The sequence below is a fragment of the Vombatus ursinus genome, unplaced genomic scaffold (assembly GCF_900497805.2).
Source record: "Vombatus ursinus unplaced genomic scaffold, bare-nosed wombat genome assembly UNPS02014778.1, whole genome shotgun sequence".
NCBI lineage: Eukaryota > Metazoa > Chordata > Mammalia > Diprotodontia > Vombatidae > Vombatus > Vombatus ursinus.
The window spans coordinates 63,428,231-63,451,129 of record NW_020954556.1 but is presented as its reverse complement, the minus strand read 5'-3'; the positions used below and the strand labels follow the sequence as shown (position 1 = coordinate 63,451,129).

At 39.2% G+C, this 22,899-nt stretch overlaps 2 protein-coding genes across 9 annotated transcripts in view; one reads left to right on the top strand and one right to left on the bottom strand.

Annotated features, from left to right (window-relative positions):
- Window positions 1-12,302, bottom strand: part of LOC114045246 (zinc finger protein 454-like) — a 14,016-nt gene extending 1,714 nt beyond the window's left edge. Inside the window, exons 1-7 of one of the 8 annotated variants that reach the window (XM_027865099.1) lie at window positions 11,982-12,173; window positions 11,260-11,400; window positions 6,288-6,550; window positions 4,810-4,936; window positions 4,129-4,224; window positions 623-788; window positions 16-203 (exon numbers count right to left, since the gene is read on the bottom strand). In XM_027865099.1, the coding sequence (XP_027720900.1) occupies window positions 16-203; window positions 623-788; window positions 4,129-4,224; window positions 4,810-4,936; window positions 6,288-6,323 (613 nt within the window). In that variant the 5' untranslated portion in view covers window positions 6,324-6,550; window positions 11,260-11,400; window positions 11,982-12,173. Of the gene's footprint in view, window positions 1-15; window positions 204-622; window positions 789-4,128; window positions 4,225-4,809; window positions 4,978-6,287; window positions 6,551-11,259; window positions 11,401-11,981; window positions 12,174-12,214 lie in introns of those variants that run through there. The other 7 variants (XM_027865101.1, XM_027865105.1, XM_027865106.1 and 4 more) reach the window with 7 other exon arrangements.
- A 433-nt stretch (window positions 12,303-12,735) lies between these two features.
- The window catches only part of LOC114045245 (zinc finger protein 420-like), a 63,983-nt gene continuing 53,819 nt past the window's right edge, over window positions 12,736-22,899 (top strand). The window contains exons 1-6 of the mRNA XM_027865098.1: window positions 12,736-13,152; window positions 14,262-14,388; window positions 14,914-15,009; window positions 21,363-21,537; window positions 22,313-22,842; window positions 22,885-22,899. The exon at window positions 22,885-22,899 is cut by the window's right edge and continues 202 nt beyond it. Coding sequence (XP_027720899.1) covers window positions 13,117-13,152; window positions 14,262-14,388; window positions 14,914-15,009; window positions 21,363-21,537; window positions 22,313-22,842; window positions 22,885-22,899 — 979 coding nt within the window. The 5' untranslated portion in view covers window positions 12,736-13,116. The remainder of the gene's footprint in view (window positions 13,153-14,261; window positions 14,389-14,913; window positions 15,010-21,362; window positions 21,538-22,312; window positions 22,843-22,884) is intronic.

Genomic DNA, 22,899 nt, shown 5'->3' with positions numbered 1-22,899 from the left:
CATTACACTCATAAGATTTTTCTCCAGTATGAATTCTCTGGTGTTGAATAAGGGATGGATTCTGGTGAAAAGCCTTCCCACATTTATTACATTCATAAGGTTTCTCTCCAGTATGAATTCTTTGGTGTCGAGTAAAGTGAATGTTATGACTAAAGGTCTTTCCATGTTGATTACATTTGTAAAACTTCTCTCCAGTACAAATTCTGTAATGGTAAGCAAGATAGATGACATGTCACTTTAGGCTTTGCAACATTCATTACATCACAAGGTTGTATGCTAATATGCATGCAAAGCTGGGGAATATATTTGAATAATAACTGAAAGACTTATTATTCTTGTAATATATTATTCTTTGAGTAGATTCTATTTGATTTCCTTAGGTCTCAATGCCATCTGAAGTAATCATACCTACACACACACACACACAGAGGCACATGTGCACATGTATATGGATGCACACACACACATGAATATGTAAAACATATGTATACATACATAAACACATATGTAAAATAATATAATATTTAAGTAGTTATTTTCCCATAAGGGCCATCAATAGTAAACAAAGGATTGAACTTGAAGCTTCTGGTATACCAGTTTTCTTGGGGTGATTTTAACTTGCCTAGAATGTTTCTTCTTATGCTTCTCTAAAGTGACATTACATTTCCAAACTTCTCCCAAATTAGAAATATGGGAACCATCCTTTGTGGATCTTCCTTGGGATGATTTTTCTATGGAAATGTCCAGGTTTTTAGTAGACTTCTTGGTTTTAGGCCTACTTTCCCAACCTGAAAGAAATAAAACCATAAATTACTGGCCCTCCCTTCAACCATGCTTTCCCTCTGTTATGAGAAAAGAAACTGCCATATAATTAGTCATGTCTTTTGTCTCCATTAAGAAAAAAGGCTGTTAAACATTAATTGGAAGAATGATGATGCTATAATACAGCTATACAATCACATATATACATATGTACACATATATACACATACATACATATATATAAAAGCTTTCACATTTTGCTGTCATTTGGTTTTCACAATAACATTGTGAAGTAGGTAAGCAAAGCCAGTATATTTGCTAGATCAAGACATTTAAGGTCAAAGCAATTTAGTGTCAAAATATGGGATCTAATAGAGGTCATAGGACCACATATTTAGAGCTAGAAGTAATCTTAGACTCTAGTCTGAACCCTTCATTTTACAGATGAGGAAACTGAGGCCCAGAAAGGTTATACACTTAAGGTCACACAGGCAGAGCACTGTTTCCACTATACCATTTTTCTTTTCTATGAAGTGAGAAGATATAATATCTCCTTAACTCTAAATTTAACTCTAACTCTTAACTAGAAGTAACAAAGAAAAGCTAATGGGAGACAACTTACAACTCAACCTAAAGGATGCATATTTTCACTATGGTGTCGAGTAAGTTGGGTGCTATGACCCTTTTAAATATTATGACCAACTACTTAAAGTCAAAAAATTCAAAGAACCTCACATGATAATAGTTGTATGATTAGGATCCATTACTTGATTACAATGCATAGTGTAGATTTTTGGATCCCTTATAAGAAACCCACAGTCTCCGCAGGGTCCATGGCCCACAGATTGGGAACCTGTACTCTTAACACTTACAACTATACAAAATTAAAAGGTTTTCCTCACAAAATTACAAGAATGTTAGATCTGTTTGAAGATAAACAGAGATCAACTAGTCTAACCCATTCATTTTATAGATGAGGAAACTGAGGCCAAGAGAGCTGAAATGACTTGTTCACATTTTCAAAAATAAGTATCAAAGGAAAGACTCAAACCTAAGTATATTCATTTTGATATTCATTCTCATTTCAGTACGCCATGCTCCCTCCCACCATGGAGTAAATTCACTGAATATTTAAGCAATGACTAGGAAGAGAATGATATAGAGAGATTACTAAATTGGTTGTGGAAAGCTAGACAGGATTTTCCCTCTGTTTACTTTGACTACATTAACAAATATCCAGCAGTAGGGCCACTGTGATGGATGACTAGATTTGACCATGTCAAATATGGGCCTGTTAGTAAAATGTAAACTTTATTTTATCTCCCTTTGCTTATTATTATTCCAATCCCAGTCTTAAACATTTACTACGTACACACTTATAAGTCTAGAAGAAGTTCAGATGTTGGGTTTTACAAGTACTGAGACACAACTACAGCATTAAACCGAGCTTATAATGCAATTCTACTTTTGTAGATTTTTTGTTTTTGTTTTTGCTTTTTGGTAAGGCAATTGGGGTTAAGTGATTTGCCCATGGTCACACAGCTAGTAGGTGTCATGTGTCTGAGGCTAGATTTGAACTCAGGTCCTCCTGACTTCAAGGCTGGAGCTCTATCCACTGTAGCACCTAGCTGCTCCTCTGTAGATTTTTAAAAGTTTTTTTTTACCCTTTTCCTACATTTCCTAATTATACTGCTTTAAGACTGCCTGGCCTTCCCTATTTGCCCAGCCTCATTTGCTTACTATTTTATAGCCATAATCAAAGGATTCCTCTTCTCAATCTTCCCCTCATTATTCTGTTGATGTCAAATATGTAAGTTATTTATTAATTGATCTCTTCTCCCCTTCCCTAGGCCCACATCTAGCACAATCAAGAAAATAATATACACAATGACTACAACAATGTAAAATGAAGGAATAGCAAAAAACAAAACAAAACTAAACTAAAAGCTACATAATTGTAATGACCAAACATCCCTAGAACTGAAAAAAAAAATGCCTGACCTCTCCTCTTTGCAGACATGGAGAGTAGAGACATGGAATATTATATATTGTGTCAGACACAATTTAATCCACCAGTTATTTTTGCTGAACTGCAAGTTTTCCTCTCTCTTTTTTAATCTTGTTTATGAGGGATGGTTCGCTGAGTAGGACAAGGTGGAAGGTATATGTTCAGAAACGAGTGTGTTATAACAGAAGCTATCAATAAAAATAAGATTTAAAATTTAAAAAAAAAATTAGGTAAGAAACCTCCCAAACAAACCCACAATGCACATTTCATGAAGTGTTCATCAAAACTGTCCAACAGCAAATTCATGTTCACACTATGTTCCATATTTGTACTTTCTTAACAGAAAATAAAGATGTGTGTTATAACTCTGTCAGCATGTTAGCTATGGTGTTCATTCTATTTGACCTGAATTTTGTTGCCTTTACTTACATTGCAGTAATTGTGAATATTCCTTTGGTGCTATTTTCTTCAGCATGCATTTTTTCATACACCTTTTCTAATGTCTTTAAATCATTCATATTTATTATTATTCCTCGTAGTGAAATAACATTCTTTTGCCATTTCCCCAATGATGGGTCACTCACTGTGTTTCTAACTTTTGTCATTACAAAAAATGCTGCCACAACTATATTTATACATGTATGTCTTTTACTGCTGTAATTAACTTCCTTGAGGAATGATCCCAGCTATAGGATCTCTGGATAAAAAGATATGAACTTAGTAACTGGTATAATCTTTTTGAAACCCCTACAGCAATATAGAGTATAAGTAAGACAACAATTCCCACAGATATGGTCATACTAAAGAAAGTCATCTGGACTTCTCTTCCTTATCATGCCCCAGGGACCTCTTCCTCCTGCAAGATCATTTAAGCCTTGGAACTCATACCTCCCCTGGAACCTTTACCTCTGGGGTTCCTTCTTCCCTCATACTGGAGGGTGGAGAGCTCTTCCAAGAAATCTCCATTTAAGGAGGACCCCCAGGACAGTCATTTCTTCCTTTCCCAATGAGCATTTCTCTGGACTACCGCACCTCCCACTCCCCCTACCTCTTCAGCTTTCTTGTGTCATCTTCTGCCATTAGATAGTAAGTTCCTTAAGGGCAGGGACTATCTTTTGCCTTTCTTCTCATCCCCAGTATTTAGCACAGTGTCTGGTGCACAGCAGGACTTAATAAATGTTGATTGACTGACTGACTAAATGGAAAGTTCAGAAAAGTGTTTTACTGAGGTATAGATAAGACTTTTGTAAAAGATCTAGTATCAGTTAGCTGCAGCTCTTTTCTTCAGGCTTGGGTAGCTTTGAAGAGTACTCACTGTTCAACATTTCAAACACATATCCCTCTTTCCAATCACTCACCTGTGCAGGTGATTTTTGGGATTTCTTTCTTGTGGACCCAAGGTGCTTTACCTTGTTCCAACTGGCAGATCAGATCTGGCTTGGAAACGGCAAGTCCTGTTCATTGGAATAGGAAAGGAGCACCAGTAAGTTTCAAAGACTGATAACAGAGGACCTCAAGCAGGAATGTATCATGTTCCTGGAAAGTTTAGGGATATGTCTTGAAGTGGGTTTGGACTCACGTTAAAAATACATTCACTGCGGGCAGCTAGGTAGCACAGTGCATACAGCACTGGCCTTGGATTCAGGAGGACCTGAGTTCAAATCTGGCCTCAGACACATAACACTTAACTAGCTGTGTGACCCTGGGCAAGTCACTTAACTCCATTGCCTATCCAAAAAAAAAAAAAGAATTCAGAAAAATACATTCATCTGATCCACTCTGCTAAGGGCATGGGAATTTTTTTGTATTGAAGAATTTACAATGAAACTTTAAGAGAGTTTTTGACCTAAGGAAACGAAAAATGGGGAATATAAAGCAGACCCAGTCACATAAAGCAAAGATCTGGATACAGGCAGTAGGGATCCTGTTACTGGACTGAAAAGAATTTGCAGGTGTTTGCATAAACACCTCACAGTGTTTACTAAGAAAGGAAACTACCGATGGGAAGATTTTGAGTCATGAAGGGGAGTAATCCTTACCCACATAAACCAAATTCCTATAGTTCTCCAGCATCACATTCCTGTACAACTTCTTGTGGGATAAATCCAGGTGATCCCACTCCTCCTGGGTGAAATCCACAGCCACATCACTAAATGTCAGTGATTCCTGAAACATGATATACATTCCTGCTTATCCAGGGACTATTCCTAGAGGGAGAGGTAAAGTTAGTAAGAACTAAAGAGGTGTTTCTCATAGAGTTTAGGCTTCTGAATATCACAAATCAAATATTTATTGAGTACCTACTTTTTGCTTCAGTTTATCCTGGATTTTGAAGAGTGTAAAAACATAAAATCCTAGAAAAATGACATACTTACATTGTACTTTTTGAATTACAAAACTATTTTCTCAAAGCGTGGGGGGGCAGTACAAATATTTATTGTCCCTATTTTACAAATGATAAAGTAACACGCCCTCAGTCACAAGATAATTAAATATCAGAGTTGGGACTAAAACTCAGGTCTACTGGCTTTAAGTCCAACACTTCCCACCATACCCTGCCTCTTGCTTTATAGATCAACCTTATACATTCTCTCCCAGGCAGTGCAACTCAGTTGTACTCTTAAACTCCCAAATGCACCATAGTTTGTCAAGGAGAAAAGCAAGTGAAAGGATTAGAGATTAGAGAGCCAAAAGCTCCCTATTGCATAAAGACTGTTTTGATCCCCCAAAGTTAATAATGCTCTCCCCATCTCCACAAACTTTGTATTAGCTTGTCTGTGTACATATTATTTACCCAAAGATCAATGTAAGCTTCTTGGGAACAAAGATTATTTCCTTTCTGTCTTTTAAGTCTTGTTGCCCTCAGCTGAACCCCTAAACCAGCTGGCAGAGAAAATATTTATATCCCAGAAAAAAAAAAATCAGACACTACCACAAAAGTCTACAAAAGGTTCTTTCTCTATAATGCTCGTCCTGATGCTCCTACAGTGCAAGTGGACATTTGGAGTGTTTCAAATTCTGACTCCACTCATGTGACCTTAAATAAATCGCTTTCCCTTTGTGAATCCATTTCCTTCTGTTAAATGGGGTTTTCATTACTCATGTTATTTGCACTTAAAAATCTCAAATCATTTCACTATGTAGAATCCTATTCTACCACAAGGAAATACTCATTTTATTTGGTGTTTGTTAAGTTCAGAATAAAAACAAGTAAAATGAAAAATCACTACACCTTTCTGGTATTCTTCACAGCCCCCAGCTTGAACATTCTGGGAATCTGGATACCTTAACAAACTGATCAATGAAATTTGGATGAAGAATGGGATACTAAGCAAGAGGAGGAGTTCTCTATGGAATGAATCACTTCAGAAGGCAGTGACCTAGTGAAACAAGCACTAGATTCTGGTTCTTGGTTCTGCTACTTACCTGTAGGACCCTGGACAAAGTCCTTCCCTGCAGTATCTGAATTTCCTCTGTGGACCACAGAACCATTTCAGGAGAGAAAATTTCAACTTACCTGGTAGGCCCAAGATGCCAATAGTGGAGGGGCCATTCCCTCCTCCTTCTCTTCCTCTTCACTGTTATTTCTTCATTACTGTGCTTCAGAAGGCAGAGCTGGAGTGGAAAAGTGAACCTTGGCAAGGAGTACCTGTCCTTTGTTTGTACTTCTCAGAACAAAGAGGCAGAAATCTCTATATCCCCATTCCCGAAAGGGGTAGAAATCAGAAGGTCATGAGAGAAGTGGGGTGGACTCTGCTGCCTGGGGTGTCAGCACCATCTCTAGAGAATAAAAGGAACCAAGGATACTGAATATCTCAGTCAACTGAATTCTTCTTTCTTAAGGGCAGAAATGCTTAAACCTCTACTCTCAGCTCAGACTAGAAGCAAAAACTGACCTTTAAAAGGAACTCTGAACTCCTGCCCCCACGGCCACAAGACTGGCCATCAGCCTTTCCTGAGGCTAAAGAACCGGAGACATCCCAAAAATGCATCTCTGGGTACAGGGATCCTCACCTGGTTCAAAGGCAAGGACTGGGAGGGAAGTAAGCAAGTCTGTGGAGCTGAGGTGGTGGACGGGATGAGAAAATAGAGAAGCCTGCTGGCCACAAGGTCTGAGGCCCTGGAGAACCACTAAAAAAGCAGACTCGGATCAACAGCCAAAAACCCCATTCTTTGTGCAGCCTTCTCTTCAAGCATGCACTGAAAGCTCCTCTGTCCACCACACTCCATTTCCCAGAAAGCCCAGGCCCTGTACTGGAAAGAGTGCAAGAAACTGATGAGAGGGTCTGGGGCTTTGGCAATGAGAGGCTAGCTGCTGCCACCTCAAATCATCCATCCTTTCTTCACCTTCCTTTTTCATTTCAGGCAGATCTATCTGTCCTCTGACCTTGTGATTTTCCCCAACCTGCCTTTCTATCAGTCCCAGGACTACTTCCCTGTAGTGACTAAAAATACATTTAGGAGTAAGCCAGAAAGAGGAATGGAAGGACAGGTGGTTATGATCAAAGAAAAATTTCAAAATTCAAAATCTTGGTGGTGGCACATTTGGGTTTCTGGTGAAATTGAGATATAACCCCTCTACATGCACAAGTAATCCCCTTCCACCCTGTGTTTTCCAGCAGATACCACCACCACTGCCCCATGATCTTTACTGTCCCATTTTTTTTTTTTTTTGGCAAGGCAATTGGGGGTTAAGTGACTTGCACAGGGTCACATAACTAAGTATCAAGTGTTTGATCTGAGATTGGATTTGAACTCAGGTCCTCCTGACTCCAGGGTCAGTGCTCTATTCACTGTGCCACTTAGCTGCCCCATCCCATTAATCTTTAATCTTTCCCTGGCTGCTTCCCTACTGCCTACAAAGATTCCGATGTCAACCCTATCCTCAAAAAACCATAGCTTGATCTGTCCTGTGTTGGCTATTGTCCTTTATGTTGCCTCCCTTTATCAGTTAAACTTCTTGAGAAGACCATTTACAAGTGCCTTCACTTCCTTCCCTATCACTCTTCCTAACTCTTTGCAGTCTGACTTTGATGTCATCATGAAATTACTCTCTCCAGTTATTAATTATCTCTACCAAATTAATGGCCTTTTCTCAATCTTTGAAGCCTTTGATATTCTCACCCTCTTCTTCATAATTTCTTCTGAGTTTTTGTAACATTGCTCTTCCACAGTTCTCTTAACTGACATGTCTTCTCTGTTTCTTATGCTGGATCCTCATCCAGCTCGCACTTCCAGGACTCTGTCCTGTGATCTCTTCCTCCTCTATAATATTTCAGTTGGTGATCTTATAGACTCATGGTTTCAATTATCATCTCTATGCAGATGACTCTTAGCTCTATCTGTCCAGCCTTAGGCTCTTTCTCAAACTCCATTCTCCCATCTCCAGCTACCCATTAGACATATCTTAAACTGGATGTGCTATAGATATCTTAAATTTAACAGGTACCAAACTGAGTTTATAACCTCTTCTCCCCCTCTAGCCCTCTTCTCTTCCCTTTTACTTTGACGGTACCAGCATCCCACCACCACTCAGGCTTATGTTTTAGTTGTTTCCTCAATTTTTCACTCTTAGTGCTCATATCCAATTAGATATCAAGTCCTGTTGTTCCTATCTTCTTAACATCTCTCTTACATGCCCATATCCATGGGTAGACTGGGCTAATATGATAAAAATAACATTAGTCCCTACATTAACTTGTTCAGTGTGAGAAAAGTTATTATTTTGCTATTAACAACCAATTATCAAATTAGAATTAAGGCTTTTTCTCTTTATTTCCTTATTCAGGGACCAATCCAAACAGGTCAGTTAGACAGTCTCTGAAGGGCATGGCTGATAGAGGAGAGTGCCCTAATACTTGGGGTACATGCTTCTCTATCTTGAGCTGGACCCCATCCAACTAGGAGATCTTATTTCTGTTGAGTGTAATTTAATCTAGGTGAATTTTTGTCCTTGGAATAAGCCAATGTCCTTGTACCCCTCCACTCTAGTTTAGGGTGACCCAGTTCATAAAGCACAAAACCAACCAGAGTGTTCTGGGTGGAGATGGATTCCTCTGTCTAGATAACTAGAGGTGGCTATATCAAGTCATATTCTCAGCAGGAGGGCTGAAGACTTTCAGCCTACCTCCTCATTTAAATGTTTATCAATCAGGGTTGATTTTTCCTGTCAGGGGCATTCTCTTTCAAAGAATACTGAAGACATTAAGTGTTTCCATTAGATGTCTCTGGTTAAACCAAGAGAAATAACTGATCATCTATTTATTAGCTAGCCAAAATAATTATAGATTACCCATAAACTTTGTTTCTCAGGTTTTTCATTGTCACAAGTGTCATACCAATCAAACCACCAATACATTACTTTATTGAACTAGAAAAAAAGTATTAGGTTCTTCCTCATCGAGGGGAACAAAAGGTCAGGAATCTCAAAGGAAATGATGTTAAAAAAAAAAGGGAAGGAAGGGGGCCTAGCAATCAATTAATCAATAAACATTCACATAGTGCCTACGATGTGTTAGGTACTATGCTGAGGAGGGGTTATAAAATGAGGCTCTCTCAAGGAGCTTTCAATCTAAAGGCAGAAACAGCAAGCAAACAAATACATAGGGGACAAGCTATATACAGGTTTAACAGTAAATAATTGACAGAGGGAAGGCACTGGAATTAAGAGGGGCTAGGGAAGGCTTCCCATAGAAGGTGGGATTTTAGTTGGAACTTAAAAGGAAGCCAGGGAGGACAGTAGTCAAAGTACAGCAGAGAAAGTACTGCAGGGGGCAGTCAGAACATATGCCTGGAAAGATGGAGTGTCTTGTTCATGGAATAGCAAGGAGGCCAGTCACTGGTTCAAAGAGTATCTGGCAAGAAATAAGGTGAAAGAAAACTGGAAAGGTAGAAGGAGGCTAGTTATGAAGGACTCTAAAAGCCAAACAGAGCATTCTGCATTTGATACGGAGACAACAAGAAACCACTGGAGTTTACTGGGGGGGGGGGGGTGTGCATGTGACATTATTAGACCTATGCTTTAGGAAAATTACTTTAGTAGCTAAATAGAGGATGGATTGGTGTTGTAGGAAGACCCATCAGCAGGCTACTGTAGTAATCCAAGTGTGAGGTGATGAGGACCTGTACTAGAGTGGTGGCAGTGTCAGAGGAGTGAAGGGGGGCAACTATGAGAAATGTTGAAAAGGTGAAATTGACACTCCTTGGCAAAAGACTGGATACAGGGGGTGAGAGATAGTGAGGATTTCAGAATAATTCCTAGGCTGTGAGTCTGAAGGACAGGATGAATTCTATTTTGGACAGACTGAGTTCAAGACGTTTACGGGATATCCAATTCAAGATGTCTGAAAGGCTATTGGAGATCTGAGACTGGAGGACAGCAGAGAGAGTGGGGCAGGATAGGCAGATTTGAGAATCATCAGCATAGAGATGGTAATTAAATCCGTGAGCTGATGAGACCACCATGTGAAGTAGTACAGAAACAGAAAAAAGGAAGACTCAGGACAATAACCCTGAGAGACACCTGTGTTAGAGGGTGTGATCTGGAAGGTGATCCAGCAAAGGAGGAGTGGTCCAGATGGGTAGGGAAGATCCAGAGGGTGGTAGGGAATGGTAATCCTAGTCACTTTCTTTACTCTCCCTGTCAGCCTACTCTTAACATCCATTGAATCATTGTGTCAGTAGGGGCTTTCCCTTTGCTCCAATGTGAGAACTCTCCATAAACCAGAAGAGCCCCATCTACAAGATGCCACATTGCCAGATCTGCCACTCACCTCCAACATTAACCACAATGAGACCTTCTTCTAATTGCTTAATGTGCTAGGACTTTTACTCTTCTTGTGCTGGCAATACTACTGTTCCATAGATGGTAATAAGAAGCAGTTGATGAGTTTGTTGTGCTCAAGGTTGTACCATGCTAATCTCATAGGGTTATTAGGAACTTTCTCATTTTTCTAAAAAGAGAGTTCCATGTATATTTTTAAATTTTTTATTCTTTTTAATTATCAAGCATTTTTTCTCCCTCCCAACTCCCCCTCCAATAAAAAGAAAGATTTGGTTGTACAAATTTAACTTTTAAAACACTGAAAACTTTAGAAAATGTTATGTAATTGAAATTGTTCATTTTGTCTTCAATGAACCTCTTTATCTTTACTTTTATCATGAATTCTTCCCCCTCACCCCCCCATCCATAGCTTTGAAAGGTAATTTCTTCTTTGTTTCTCTAATTTACGTGACATTTTATATCTAGGCCACGTATCCATTTGAAGGTCATCTTAATATATAGTGTGAACTGTTTGTCTAAATCTAATTTCTGTCAGACTGCTATTCAGTTTTTCCAGCAGTTTTGTCAAATAGAGAGTCTTTCTCCCCATAGCTGGGTCTGTTGGTTTACTGAATACTAGGGTACCATATTTGTTTCTGTATGTTGTGTACCTAATCTGTTCCACTTGTCAATCTCTCTCCAAAGTTACCAGTGATCTCTTAATTACCAAATCCAATGGCCTTTTCTCAATCCTAGTTCTCCTTGACCTCTCTGCAGCCTTTGATAATGTTGATCTCCCTGTCGTCCTTGATACTCTCCATTCTCTAAGTTGTCAGGACATCAATCTCTCCTGGTTCTCCTCCTGCTACTAAAAAAACAATTAGAGAGAGCCATTAAGCAATAAGAATAAAGTCTCACTGTGGTTAATGTTAGGGGTGAGTGGCAGATCTGGCAATGTGGCACCCTGTATACGGGGCTCTGCTGGCTTATGGAGAGTTCTCTCAGCGGAGCAAAGGAAAGCCCCTACAGACACAATGATTGGTTCCGTGGGTATTAGAGTGGGCTGACTGTACCACTCCCTAGTTACAGTTAACTTCCTCTTAGAGAATTGCTTAGGACAGGGGTAGGGAACCTGCAGCCTCAAGCCACATGTGGCCCTCTAGGTCCTCGTCCTCAAGTGAGGCCCTTTGACTGAATCCCAACTTCACAGAACAACTCCCCTTAATAAAAGGATTCGTTCTGTAAAACTTGGACTCAATCAAAAGGCCGCACCCAAGGACCTAGAAGGCCACATGTGGCCTCGAGTCCGCAAGCTCCCCAGCCCTGGCCTAGGGCACCAAGAGGCCAAATGACTAGCCCTGGGTCACACAACCTTCCAGATTCGGAGATCTCACTTCACCATGCCAAGCTGCTTTGCCCTGAGTGCGGACTTAATACATAGCTAGTTACCTGACATTAAGCATCTGAGAATCTGGGTGGGTCTGGGCTCCTGGGCCCTACTGCTACAATACTGGAGAAGGCCGCGAATGTGAAAAGGAAGGGAAAGACACACAACCAAAAAACTAGGAAGAACCGAAGCGAAAGAAGAAACGGAAGTCAAGTCAGAGAGCTTGCGTCCTTCCCCTCAGGTTCCGCCCCCGTAAAAGCAAGTTCCGGCCACCCTCTGCCCCGAGAACGCTAACCATGAGAAGCCCTCTGGAGCTCCGCCTCAGCTTAAAGAACGCGGCTTCTTCCACGGGGACGGGAGAGCGGAAAACAAAGTAGGTCTGTGCGGTGCCTATCGTATCCAAGACGGTGTGACAGAACCCACGACACGAACACCAGCCAGCTTCTGCCCCAGGTCTCTGAGCATGCGCAGAAATCTCCTGGTGCCCTAAACTACACTTCCCGAAAACCTCCTAAGATTTTTAAGAACATTCTTTTGCTCCGGAAAATGTCCCGGAATGTAAGGGGCGGAGATTTCGGGGGGAAGGGTGGGGGGAAGGACCGGAAGTGCTGAGAAAGGGCAGGCCTCCCGCCCGACGTGTGTCGCGAGGTAACGGTGGAGCCACGCCCACGTCCCAGCAGCCCTCGGGACTCGGTCCAGGCTGACCCGCACCGTGACGCCTCCCGATGCTTGCACCTTAGCCTCTGGCCTGGCAGGTGCATGCGGGACGAGGCCTAGGGCAGCAGAGGTTTCACAGAGAGAGATTCTGGGTCCTTCGTTTTACAGATGAGGAAACTGAGGTCTCCGGCGGTTAAGTGATTTGCCCAAGGTCACAGAGGTGGTGATCGTCGTAGCCTTTTGCGTCGCGCTGGGTCTTGAGCCTCCCCCGTGGAGAGCCCTGCCCGAGGAGGGAGGACAAGACCCGGGCACCGGTCCCCGAGCGTTGCCCTTCCCGTTCCTTGATGCGATACCTCCAGCCCCCTCTGCTCCGGGGAGACCGCTGAGGCTGCGGACGGCGGCGCCCATCCCCCAGTCTCTCTGATCGGGAATGTCCGCGAGCTGAAGCGCAGGCTGCCCTTTCTCGTGCCTTGTCCGCCCCAGCGCCGCCTTCGCAAGACTGTGCCCTTCCTCAGAAGAGGCGGCCTTGAGAAGGAGGGAATGGCCCCAGCGTTCCTGCCAGCCCAGGCTGGGCGGGTGAGTTTTCTCTTTTACCAGCCACCCTCTGGGTTTTCAGGAATAGATAGTGCAGTGGAAAGAGGGCCGGACCTGAGTTCAGATTCGGCTCAGACACTCTCACTAAACCTCTGTTTGCCTCTCTTTCTCTGTCTGTAAAACGAGGATGGTAACACCTGTTTCTCAGGGTTATTGTAAGGCCCAAATAGGATAATAATTCGTAAAGCCTTTGACATACTGACTAGCCCCTAGTAGGCACTATATAAATGTTAACTATTATTATTATTATTATTGATGAAAATAGAGTGCGTGGCTAAAATTTATAGGTAAACGCTGACTTTAAGGGAATCTCTACTTATAGACTTATGGAAATAGTTACTGACAATAGGCGTGTGTTACACTTAAATCTTTTGGGTAAAGGAGAAAAAGCTACGTTGGGGGTTGGTATAATAAATAAGTTTGAATTTGAATTGGTCTGAATTTATACAATTAAGAAGAAATTGCAAGGGACAGTATTTTTCTTTGGAAATAATATTTTGATTGTTAATGGAGAATGATTGTATTGTATGACTTGACATTAATATTTGGAATACAGTGGGTGATTATGCCTTTACTTACATGTATGTTGATGATCTAAAAAATATGATTTGGAAGTTTCAGCATGACCCAATTGTAGTCCTTGAAGAAATGATTTCTAAGAGCTGTGGAATGATATGGTGGAAAGAGTACTGGATTCTGAGTCAGAAAACTTGGATTCATCCCAGTCCTGATATTTTACTAACTGGGTGACCATGAGTATTTCACTTAGCCTTCTTTTGAGTCATTTTTCTCTTTTATCAAATGAATCAGTTAGCAAGCACTTAGTGTTTACTTGCTATATGCCAGGCATTGTGGATGTGGGGATATATGATGATAAGTATTTGTAAGGAAAGTACTTTAAAATGTTTAAAATTGCAATAAAATGTGAGTTGTTGTTATTGTTGGATTTAGTAAAAAAATAAACTTATGCAATGGACACTTTGACTTGGAACACTCAGAAGCATGAACTTGTTAGACCCACTTTTGACAATTCCTATCTTGCCTTCAAATATGATCTTTATTGGTAAGGAGGAATACATTTGGTGTTTCAGGAATCTGTGACATTCACTGATGTGGCTGTGGATTTCACCTGGGAAGAGTGGGCACATCTGGACCATTTTCAGAAAGAGCTGTACAAGGATGTGATGTTGGAGAACTATAGAAACCTGTTATACTTGGGTATGCACATCTATCCCTTTAATGCATATTTGCCTATCGAAGTGATTTTTTTTACTTCCTCTACTACTAAATCCTGAGAAATTCTTTTAATAATTAAGTTATTTGGTGTGCTGAGAGAGATCAGAGATTGCCTAATTCTTTTGTAGCTGAGAGAGGTTACTTCTATCTGTTTGTAAGTGGAAATTGGCAGTTTAATTGTATTATACCTGAGGATCTTCCCCCTTTCTATTCCTTCAGATTCTCCCTTAATGTTGTAGTGGAAATACTTGAAGAAAAGTTTGCCATCCTCTAGGGAGGTATTGAATCAAATGAACTAACCTTTTCCTGAGCTTAAATCTACGTAATTACACTCTTCCTTCCCTGCTCAATCTCCCTGGCCATACTCCCAATAACACAAATCAGAGCTCCTTTGTACCATTCTTTCCACCTTCCTAGCATGCTCTCTTTTCCCTGAAGTGAGAAGGGCTAGAATTGAATTCTAAGGTGGCTCTCTATCCCTAGTACTTTCCCATTTCCAATGAGCAGGGCTTGCAGTTTCCAAACCAGATGTGATCTCTCAGTTGGAACAAGGGGATGCACCATGGATGTCAGAGGGAGGAGTCCCAAGAAGCATCTATTCAGGTGAGTGAGTAAAAACCCAGAAGGTGAGAGCCATTTCATGCAGCAAGCAACTCATTTAGGGACAGGGAAGTTTCAATTATCTGACATGAGCTGTCTTCATTAAGTCTCATCTTCACTTTAGCAAATCATTTTTTTGTGATATCTCCACATTCATCTGCTTCTGGCCACAAAGAAAGAGATGTCTTCAGTCGACTTTCACTTTCTCTGGAACTACCTTATTTAGTGACCATTTTCCCACCTATCTTCCTATAACCATCCATTTAAAAAAATGTATATTTAACAAAATAAAAATATCCTATTTGCCTCCATACTTTCTTGAATCTTTTTCTTTTGTGCATTTTTTTTGTACTGATGTTGCTACTCTTTTTTTTTTTTAATAGTATCTCTTAGTGTGTTCTGAATTTGCTTTTTTCACTTTATCAGATCAATTCACCATACATTTATTAGGCACCTACCTGGTTCAGGGCACTGTGTTTTTAGACTATAGATAGACAAAGACAAAAAGGAAATGTCCCTGCTATTGAGAAGCATATCTTCTCTTGGGGCTACACTGAATATATGAAAAGGATGTACAAACAACTGCAAAGAAATTTTCAAGTTCCTCACCCATCTAATGGGGATGGGAAAGGAGGAGATCAGGAAAAGTTTAGTGTAGAAGATAGTATCTCAGTTGTACTTTGAGGGAAGCTCAGGCTTCTAAGAATCCTTGGGAAGGAGAAGGAGGAAGGAAATAAGCATTTATATAGTGCTTGCTGTATGCCAAGCCCTGTGCTAAGCACTTTAAAATATCTCATTTGATCCTTACAATAACCCTGCAAGGTAAGTGCTGTTATTATCTCCATTTTGCAGCTCAAGAAACTGAGGGAAACAGGTTAAATGACTTGTCCAGGGTCACACAGCTAGTAAGTATCTGAGGCTGAATTTTAACTCAGTTCTTGAATCCTGGCCCAATACTCTATCCACTTTGCCACCTAGCTGGACGTTTTAGAATGAGGGGCTTTGCAAAGAAAAAGAGGTGGGACATTTAATGTGAATAATGAACAGCTAGTAGGCTAATTCGATTAGAAAGGTACGAATAAAATAGAATAATATGAAATAAGACTATACAGGTAGGTAGGACCCATATCATTGAGGACTTTAAGTGCCAGGCTCAGGGTTTTATTTTTTATCCTAGAGGCAACAGGGATCCTTAGTGGTAAGGATTTTGGGGTAGGGGAGTGACATGGTCAAATCTGTTTTAGGAATATCAGTTTGCTGTGTGAAAGATGGCTTGGAGGGAAGAGACACTAGATTCAGGGAGACCAATTATATTGTGATAATCTAGGTGCCCAATAATGAGGGCTCTAGCTAAGGTAATAGTTATGTGAATGAAGAAAGAGAAGGGACAGACACAAAAGGTGCTGTGGAGGTGCTCTAGAGACAAAACTTGCTACTGATTTTATTTTAAATTTTCTTTATCATGAACTTAAGCATAAACATTTTAGTATTTAGAGAACAGAAAAGAGGATTGTACATGAGACTGAACTAAGTATGTCATTGATTTAACGTGATTGTAACAAAGCTGTCTTGTCTGTTTTTCTGAAAACCTGCTTATCCTCTTATCTTTGTATTTTACTAATGTTTTATTGATAATTTTTTCTCTATTTTAATTTTCCCTCATTCAGTATCACTGCTTTCCTTTTTAACAAAAGAGCATAGCCAAGCAAAGCAAAACTACACATTGGCCATGTCTGATAATGTATTTCACATTCTATACCTCTAGTCTGTCACCTCACTGTCAAGTGGTGGGAAGCATTAATCATCAGTCTTTTGAAGTCATGATTGGTCATTACTTAATTAGACTTAAATCTTTCAAAGTTTTCCTTTATTGTAGTCGTTGTATAAATTGTTCCCATAGTTCTTCTCACTTTACTCTGCATCAGTCCATATGAATCTTTTTCTACTTCTTTGAATACTTTCTATTCATCATTTCTTTTGGGATAATAAAATTTTGTTAAATTCATACATGATTTATTCATCCATTTTCCAACTGATGAGTACCCACTATTTCCAGTTCTTTAATATGACAAAAAATATTGTGAAAATTCATCATCTTCTCCCCTTCATTCAAGATAAGGAGTTTCACATTGGAATAATTCCTTCACCTTCATTCTCATTTCCTTTTCTTATTTTAAAATGTATCTCATAATCAGTTTATTTTTTTGCCTCATCAAAGCAATTCAGCATGCATTCATTGAGCACCTAAGTTTGGGACACTGTGCTAGAAACTTCCAGATACACAAATATGAAACCAAAGCAGTCTGTCCTCAGTGAACTTATATTCTGTTGGAGAGTGAGTGAAGTAAAACATTTTCACAGATGAGTAAATGCAAAGGAATTTGAGGAAAGAGTTCTAATAATAGGGGGAAGTATTATGGAAGGCTTTATAGCAGAAATGACCGTGTATTGAACCTTGGTAGAAGACAAAAATTCTGCCAGTTATAGGTGATAAGTGAGTACGTTTCAGGTTTGTGAGTAACTGGTAAGCATTCATAGAATCCTCCAGGAAATGGAATGTTGAGTTCTGTGAATTTGTATAATTTGGTTGTTTTTATATGAAGATGGGTTTGAGCTGGTTATAGCGCACCTTAAATATTTGGTTAAGGAGATTGTATTCTATTACTAAAGTAGTAAGGAACCATTGAAGGTTTTTGCATAGAGCAGTGATATAATAATCATTAAGTAGAAATGACATTTATATAATGATTTTAGGTTCGCAGAGTGCTTTATGTACTTTATTTCATTTGAACCACATAATACTCTTCTTCTGTAAGTACTACAGGTCTTATTTGCCTTTTACAGATTAGGAAACTGAGTCTAAGAGAGGTTGAGTAATTTGCTCAGGTTTACATAGCTGTAAATGTTAGAAGCAAGATTTATACCTAGTTCTCTCTGAATCCGAGTGAAGTGCTCTTTTCTTTTGCCCCTCCTGCTGACATACATCTTTGTGAACTATAATTTGAAGTTGTTGGTGTTATAAAATAATTAATCTAGTACCTATTTGTAGAGTGGAGTGGTAGTGGAAAGAAAAAGAAAGCTGGGAGACCAGTTTGGATTCTATTACAGTACTGCTGATTTGACAAGGTGAGGGCTTTGATTATAATCTCAGAGTGTCTCTATAAAACTTCCATTGTCTGATATTTATCCTATTCCCTCTTTACTTATTCTTTGGGCTCATTCTTACCCCTTCTTATTTTTTCCCCATTCTCAGGGCTGTATTTGTGAACTGTCAGAGCCACATATTCTTTGTAGGTAATATTTTTAGTAAACTTATTTTGTTCACTTAAAATCTGCTTCTCCCTAGGTCCCATCCATTTGTTACAGCTTTTGGAAATAAGTGATTCTTAATATGTATTCTTTTAGATTTGTTAACTGCCTGACATTGTTTCATTATTTCCCTTATGCAGAGTACCTTAGTACCCAGAAACATTTTTTCCAGAGGGTAGGACTAAGGGAGGCTCAGAAACCTGAAAACATTCAGCAGTCCTAGGGGAGAAAAAGACACAGGGTTAGGCAGCCTCATTTTTCTTCTTCTGTTCATTGTTCTAATGATTGGTAGTATACACATGACTAACAAGATTTAGAATCAAAGATTCTTAGAGTTACTTGAGAACTTAGGGACTTTTCAGTCTTGTGGCCTACCCAGTGGAGGAAATCTTCTTTATGGTATGCTTCACTGATGATCTTCTAGTCTGTGTTTCAGATAGAGTAAGTTTCTTCATTGTGGGGATGTAGCAGAGTGTAGTATGAACAGAGAATTGAAATTGAAATTTATAGACCCTGCTGTGATGCAAATTATTGTGTGATCTTGGGTAAATCATTGAGCCTCTCAGCCTTATTTTTCTCATTTCGTTAATTAGTTGGTATGGGGACCAACAAGTAATTAAACATGTACACACCCTTTGGTCCATTGATCTTACTACTGGATGTATCTTGAAGATCAAAGACAGAGGGAAAGGTCCCAAATGTATTCACATATATGTAGCAGCACTTTTTGTAGTTGCAAAGAACTGGAAACAAAGCCCATCATTTGAGCAATGGTAAAATAAATTGTGGCATGTGAATGTATGTACTATTACTGTGCCATGAGAAGTGATGACTATGAAGAGTTCAGAGAAATTTGGGAAGTCTTGTATAAAATGACACAAAGTAAATTTAGCAGAGTCAGGAGAACAATTTATATGATATCAATGATAATAGAAAAAAAATTGGAAAACTTCAGAACATTGATGCAGTGACTAATTATAACTTTATAAGATTGATGATAAAACATGACAATACTTGTAACAAGGGAGCTCTCTTTGGAGGTGGGGAGAGTCAGTGGGAAGTGATAGTGATGTAAAGAAAGAGTGATAAAATATTAGAAGAAAAAAATCAGGTGTTGGGCTGCAGAAACTCTAAGATTTCTTCTAGCCCAGTCATTATATGTTTCATGAGGCAGCCTATCTGATATTAGATGGTTCGTATTGTGGAAATGTTGAACTCTTGTGTTTAGCTGAAAGTGGCTTCCCTTGAACTCTCACCCATTGTTTCTAGTTCTGCTCTTTGGAACAACACATACTCAATACTTAAATGCATCTGTAATCTTACTGATTCATTAGCCTCTTCCAACAATGCAGATTACAATCCTTAGATTCCTGCCCGTCCTGTTTGATTGTCATCCATACCCTCCCCAAATATTACTACAGGAGGTCCTATTTGAGAATGATACTGTTTTGATTACATCAAACCCCAAAACATTGCAGAAGATCTCTTGGAAGAGATCTGTAATTACTCAAAGGAATTTGGCCTGTCCAAACACAAAGAAAGACCAAATGGATGAAGAATGTTTATTGCCCAGATATTAATAATATGCATATCTTTGACAGTCAATACAGAATTACAGTATACGATACATATTTATTTCTTTAAAATAAGTTTTATTGATACTTCTTCATCTTTTTTAATACTCATTTCCAGATACAGACTATCCCACTCCCTCCCAGTGACTATATCTAATACTCCATCCCCACTGTTTCTCTATCTCTCAGCTCAGAGGACTGGGATATATTTCTTATCTCATTTTGAAGACCAAGACTGATCATTAAAATTACACTGAAATTCACCTTTTTAGTGTTCTTTTCATTTACACATCATAGTCATTATGTGTGTTTTTCTTTGTTCTGCTTACTTCACTCTGCATCATTTTATATATGTCTTCCCATGTTTTCTTAAATTCCTTATATTTGTTATTATTTACTATACAGTAACATCATTCCATTCTATTCATGTATCATAGCTGGCTCAACCATTCCCCAATTGATAGGTACTTGCTTTATTTCTAATTCTTTGCTATCAAAAAAAGATGCTGCTAGCAATATCTTAGCATATATGAGGACTTTGCTTATGTCATTGATCTCTTTGAGGTAACTGCCCAGCATACTTGCTTTTGTAATAATAGTGGCTAGCATGTATATAGTGCTTTAAACTTTGCAAATTATTTTGTGAACATTATCTCATTTTATCCTCACAAGAATACTGGAAGATAGTTACTGTTATTCTCATCCCTATTTACAGATGAGGAAACTGAGGCAGACAGTGATTAAGTGACTTACCCAGGATCACATAGCTAGTAAATGTCTGATGCTGGATTTGGACTTAGGTCTCCATGACTCCAAGTCTCGCACTCTCTCTACTGTGCCACTGAACTGACATTTTTGTGGGGAGGCAATATGGTATATGGAAAAGAGAAATGAGCTTGGAGACAATAGTTTTCAATTTGATTTCTGTTTTTGACACTTACTAGTGATGTGATTACTAAATCACTAAATCATTCAAAGCCTGAGTTTTGAAAAAAAAATAGTAACTGCCCTACCTGTTTCAAAGGTGGTTCTTATTTCAGTTGTGTCTAACTCTTCATGATCTCATTTGGGGTTTTCTTGGCGAAGATATGGAGTGGTTTGCCATTTCCTTCTCCGTTTCATTTTATAGATGAGGAACTGAGGCAAACAAGGTTAAATGACTTGGTCAGAGCCACACAGCTAGTAAGTGTCTGAGGGAAGATGAGTCTTTTTGACTTCAGGCCTTGCACTCTATTATCACCTAGCTGCCCAAAGGTTGTGGTGAAGATCAAATGAGAAAAAATAATGAAAAACTTTTTAAACACTGTATATTACTGCATATATGTGAGGTGGAAATATTTTTATTTGTGTTATGTTTTAATGTTTGGCAATAATTTTTCTTAATAAAGGAGATAAGTGAGAATTAAGTGTACAGTAGTTTCCTTTTTTCTAGTGGAGGAAACAGTGTACATTAATATTTTTTATTTCTTTCAGATTGGGAGACTAGGCCTGAAAACAAGGAATCAGCTGTAAAACTGGTTACTTCCACAGAACAATCATCCCAGGGAAGACTCAGAAGGGATGACCCAAGTGTTTCCAAATTGGGAGAAGCTTGGGAATGTGATGCCATATTAGAGAGGCAGCAGACCAATGAAGAGAAATATTCTAGGCAAGTAAAAATTATTGAGAAGAAACAATCACCGAACATTTATTTAATGTTTACTGTGTGCCAGGTACTGGGGATACCAGAAAAATGGTCCCTGCCATCAAGGGAACTTAATTTTATGTCATCTGAGGAGACAATATATTTGCATATAAGTATGTATAAAATAAATGGGAATTATTTTGGAGAGAAGACTAGCAACTGTGGAGGCGAGTAGTGGGAATTCGGAAATGTTTCATGTAGATGGTAGAGCTTGAGCTGAACTTTGAAGGAAACTAAGGAGTTTAAGATACAGACAGGAGGAGGGAGTACCTTCTGACCACGGGGAACAGCTTCTGCAAAGGCAGAGATTGAAGATGAAATTGTGTAAGGAACATCAAGAAAGCCAGTGTAGCTGGATGACACAGTATTTAGAAGGGAGTAGTGAAAGGGAATAAAGCTAGAAAAGCAAGTGGGAGCCATACTGAGAAGTGTTTTAATTGCCAAACAGGAATTTTCATTTGATTATACTGGTAATGGGAAGCCACTGAGCTAGAAGAACTCCAAAAAATGAGAAGCCATGAATGTAATAAATATAATAGAAACTTCTGTTTAAGGTCATTCCTTTTTCCACAACCCATAGTTCCTATAAGAATCTATATAAATATGATATAAACAGAAAAAGGTTCAGCTATTATTCACCTTAAGCAGATATAATAGAATCTACTTAAAAGGCATTTCATGTTTTTAAATAATGTGAGAAATCTTTCCATTGTAATTGAGGTCTTTTTCAATATTCTAGGAAGCATACTGGAGAGAAACCTCATGAATGTGAGAGAGCCGTCAGTCACAGTTCTCCCCTTATTTCCCATCACAGAATTCATACTGCAGAGAAATCTTGTAATTATAATGAATACAGAGAAACCTTAGGTCAAAATATACAACTCATTTGCCGTCAGAAACTCCATAAATGTAATGACTGTGTCAAGACTTTCTCTCTAAGCACACAGTTAACTAACCATCAGACAAGTCATAATGGAGAGAAACCTTATAAATGTACTGAATGTGGAAAGACCTTCCACCAAAGCACACAACTTACTCAACACCAGGCAGTCCATACTGGAGAGAAACCTTATGAATGTATCAAATGTGGCAAGGCCTTCCGCCGGAGTTCACACCTTGCTGAACATCAGACAATTCATACTGGAGAAAAACCCCATGAATGTAATGAATGTGGGAAAGTCTTCAGTCATAGATCATCCCTTACTTACCATCATAGAATTCATACTGGAGAAAAGCCCTATAAATGTAATGAATGTGGGAAGGCCTTCCGTCAAAGAACACAGCTTACTCGACATCAGACAATTCATACAGGAGAGAAACCTTATG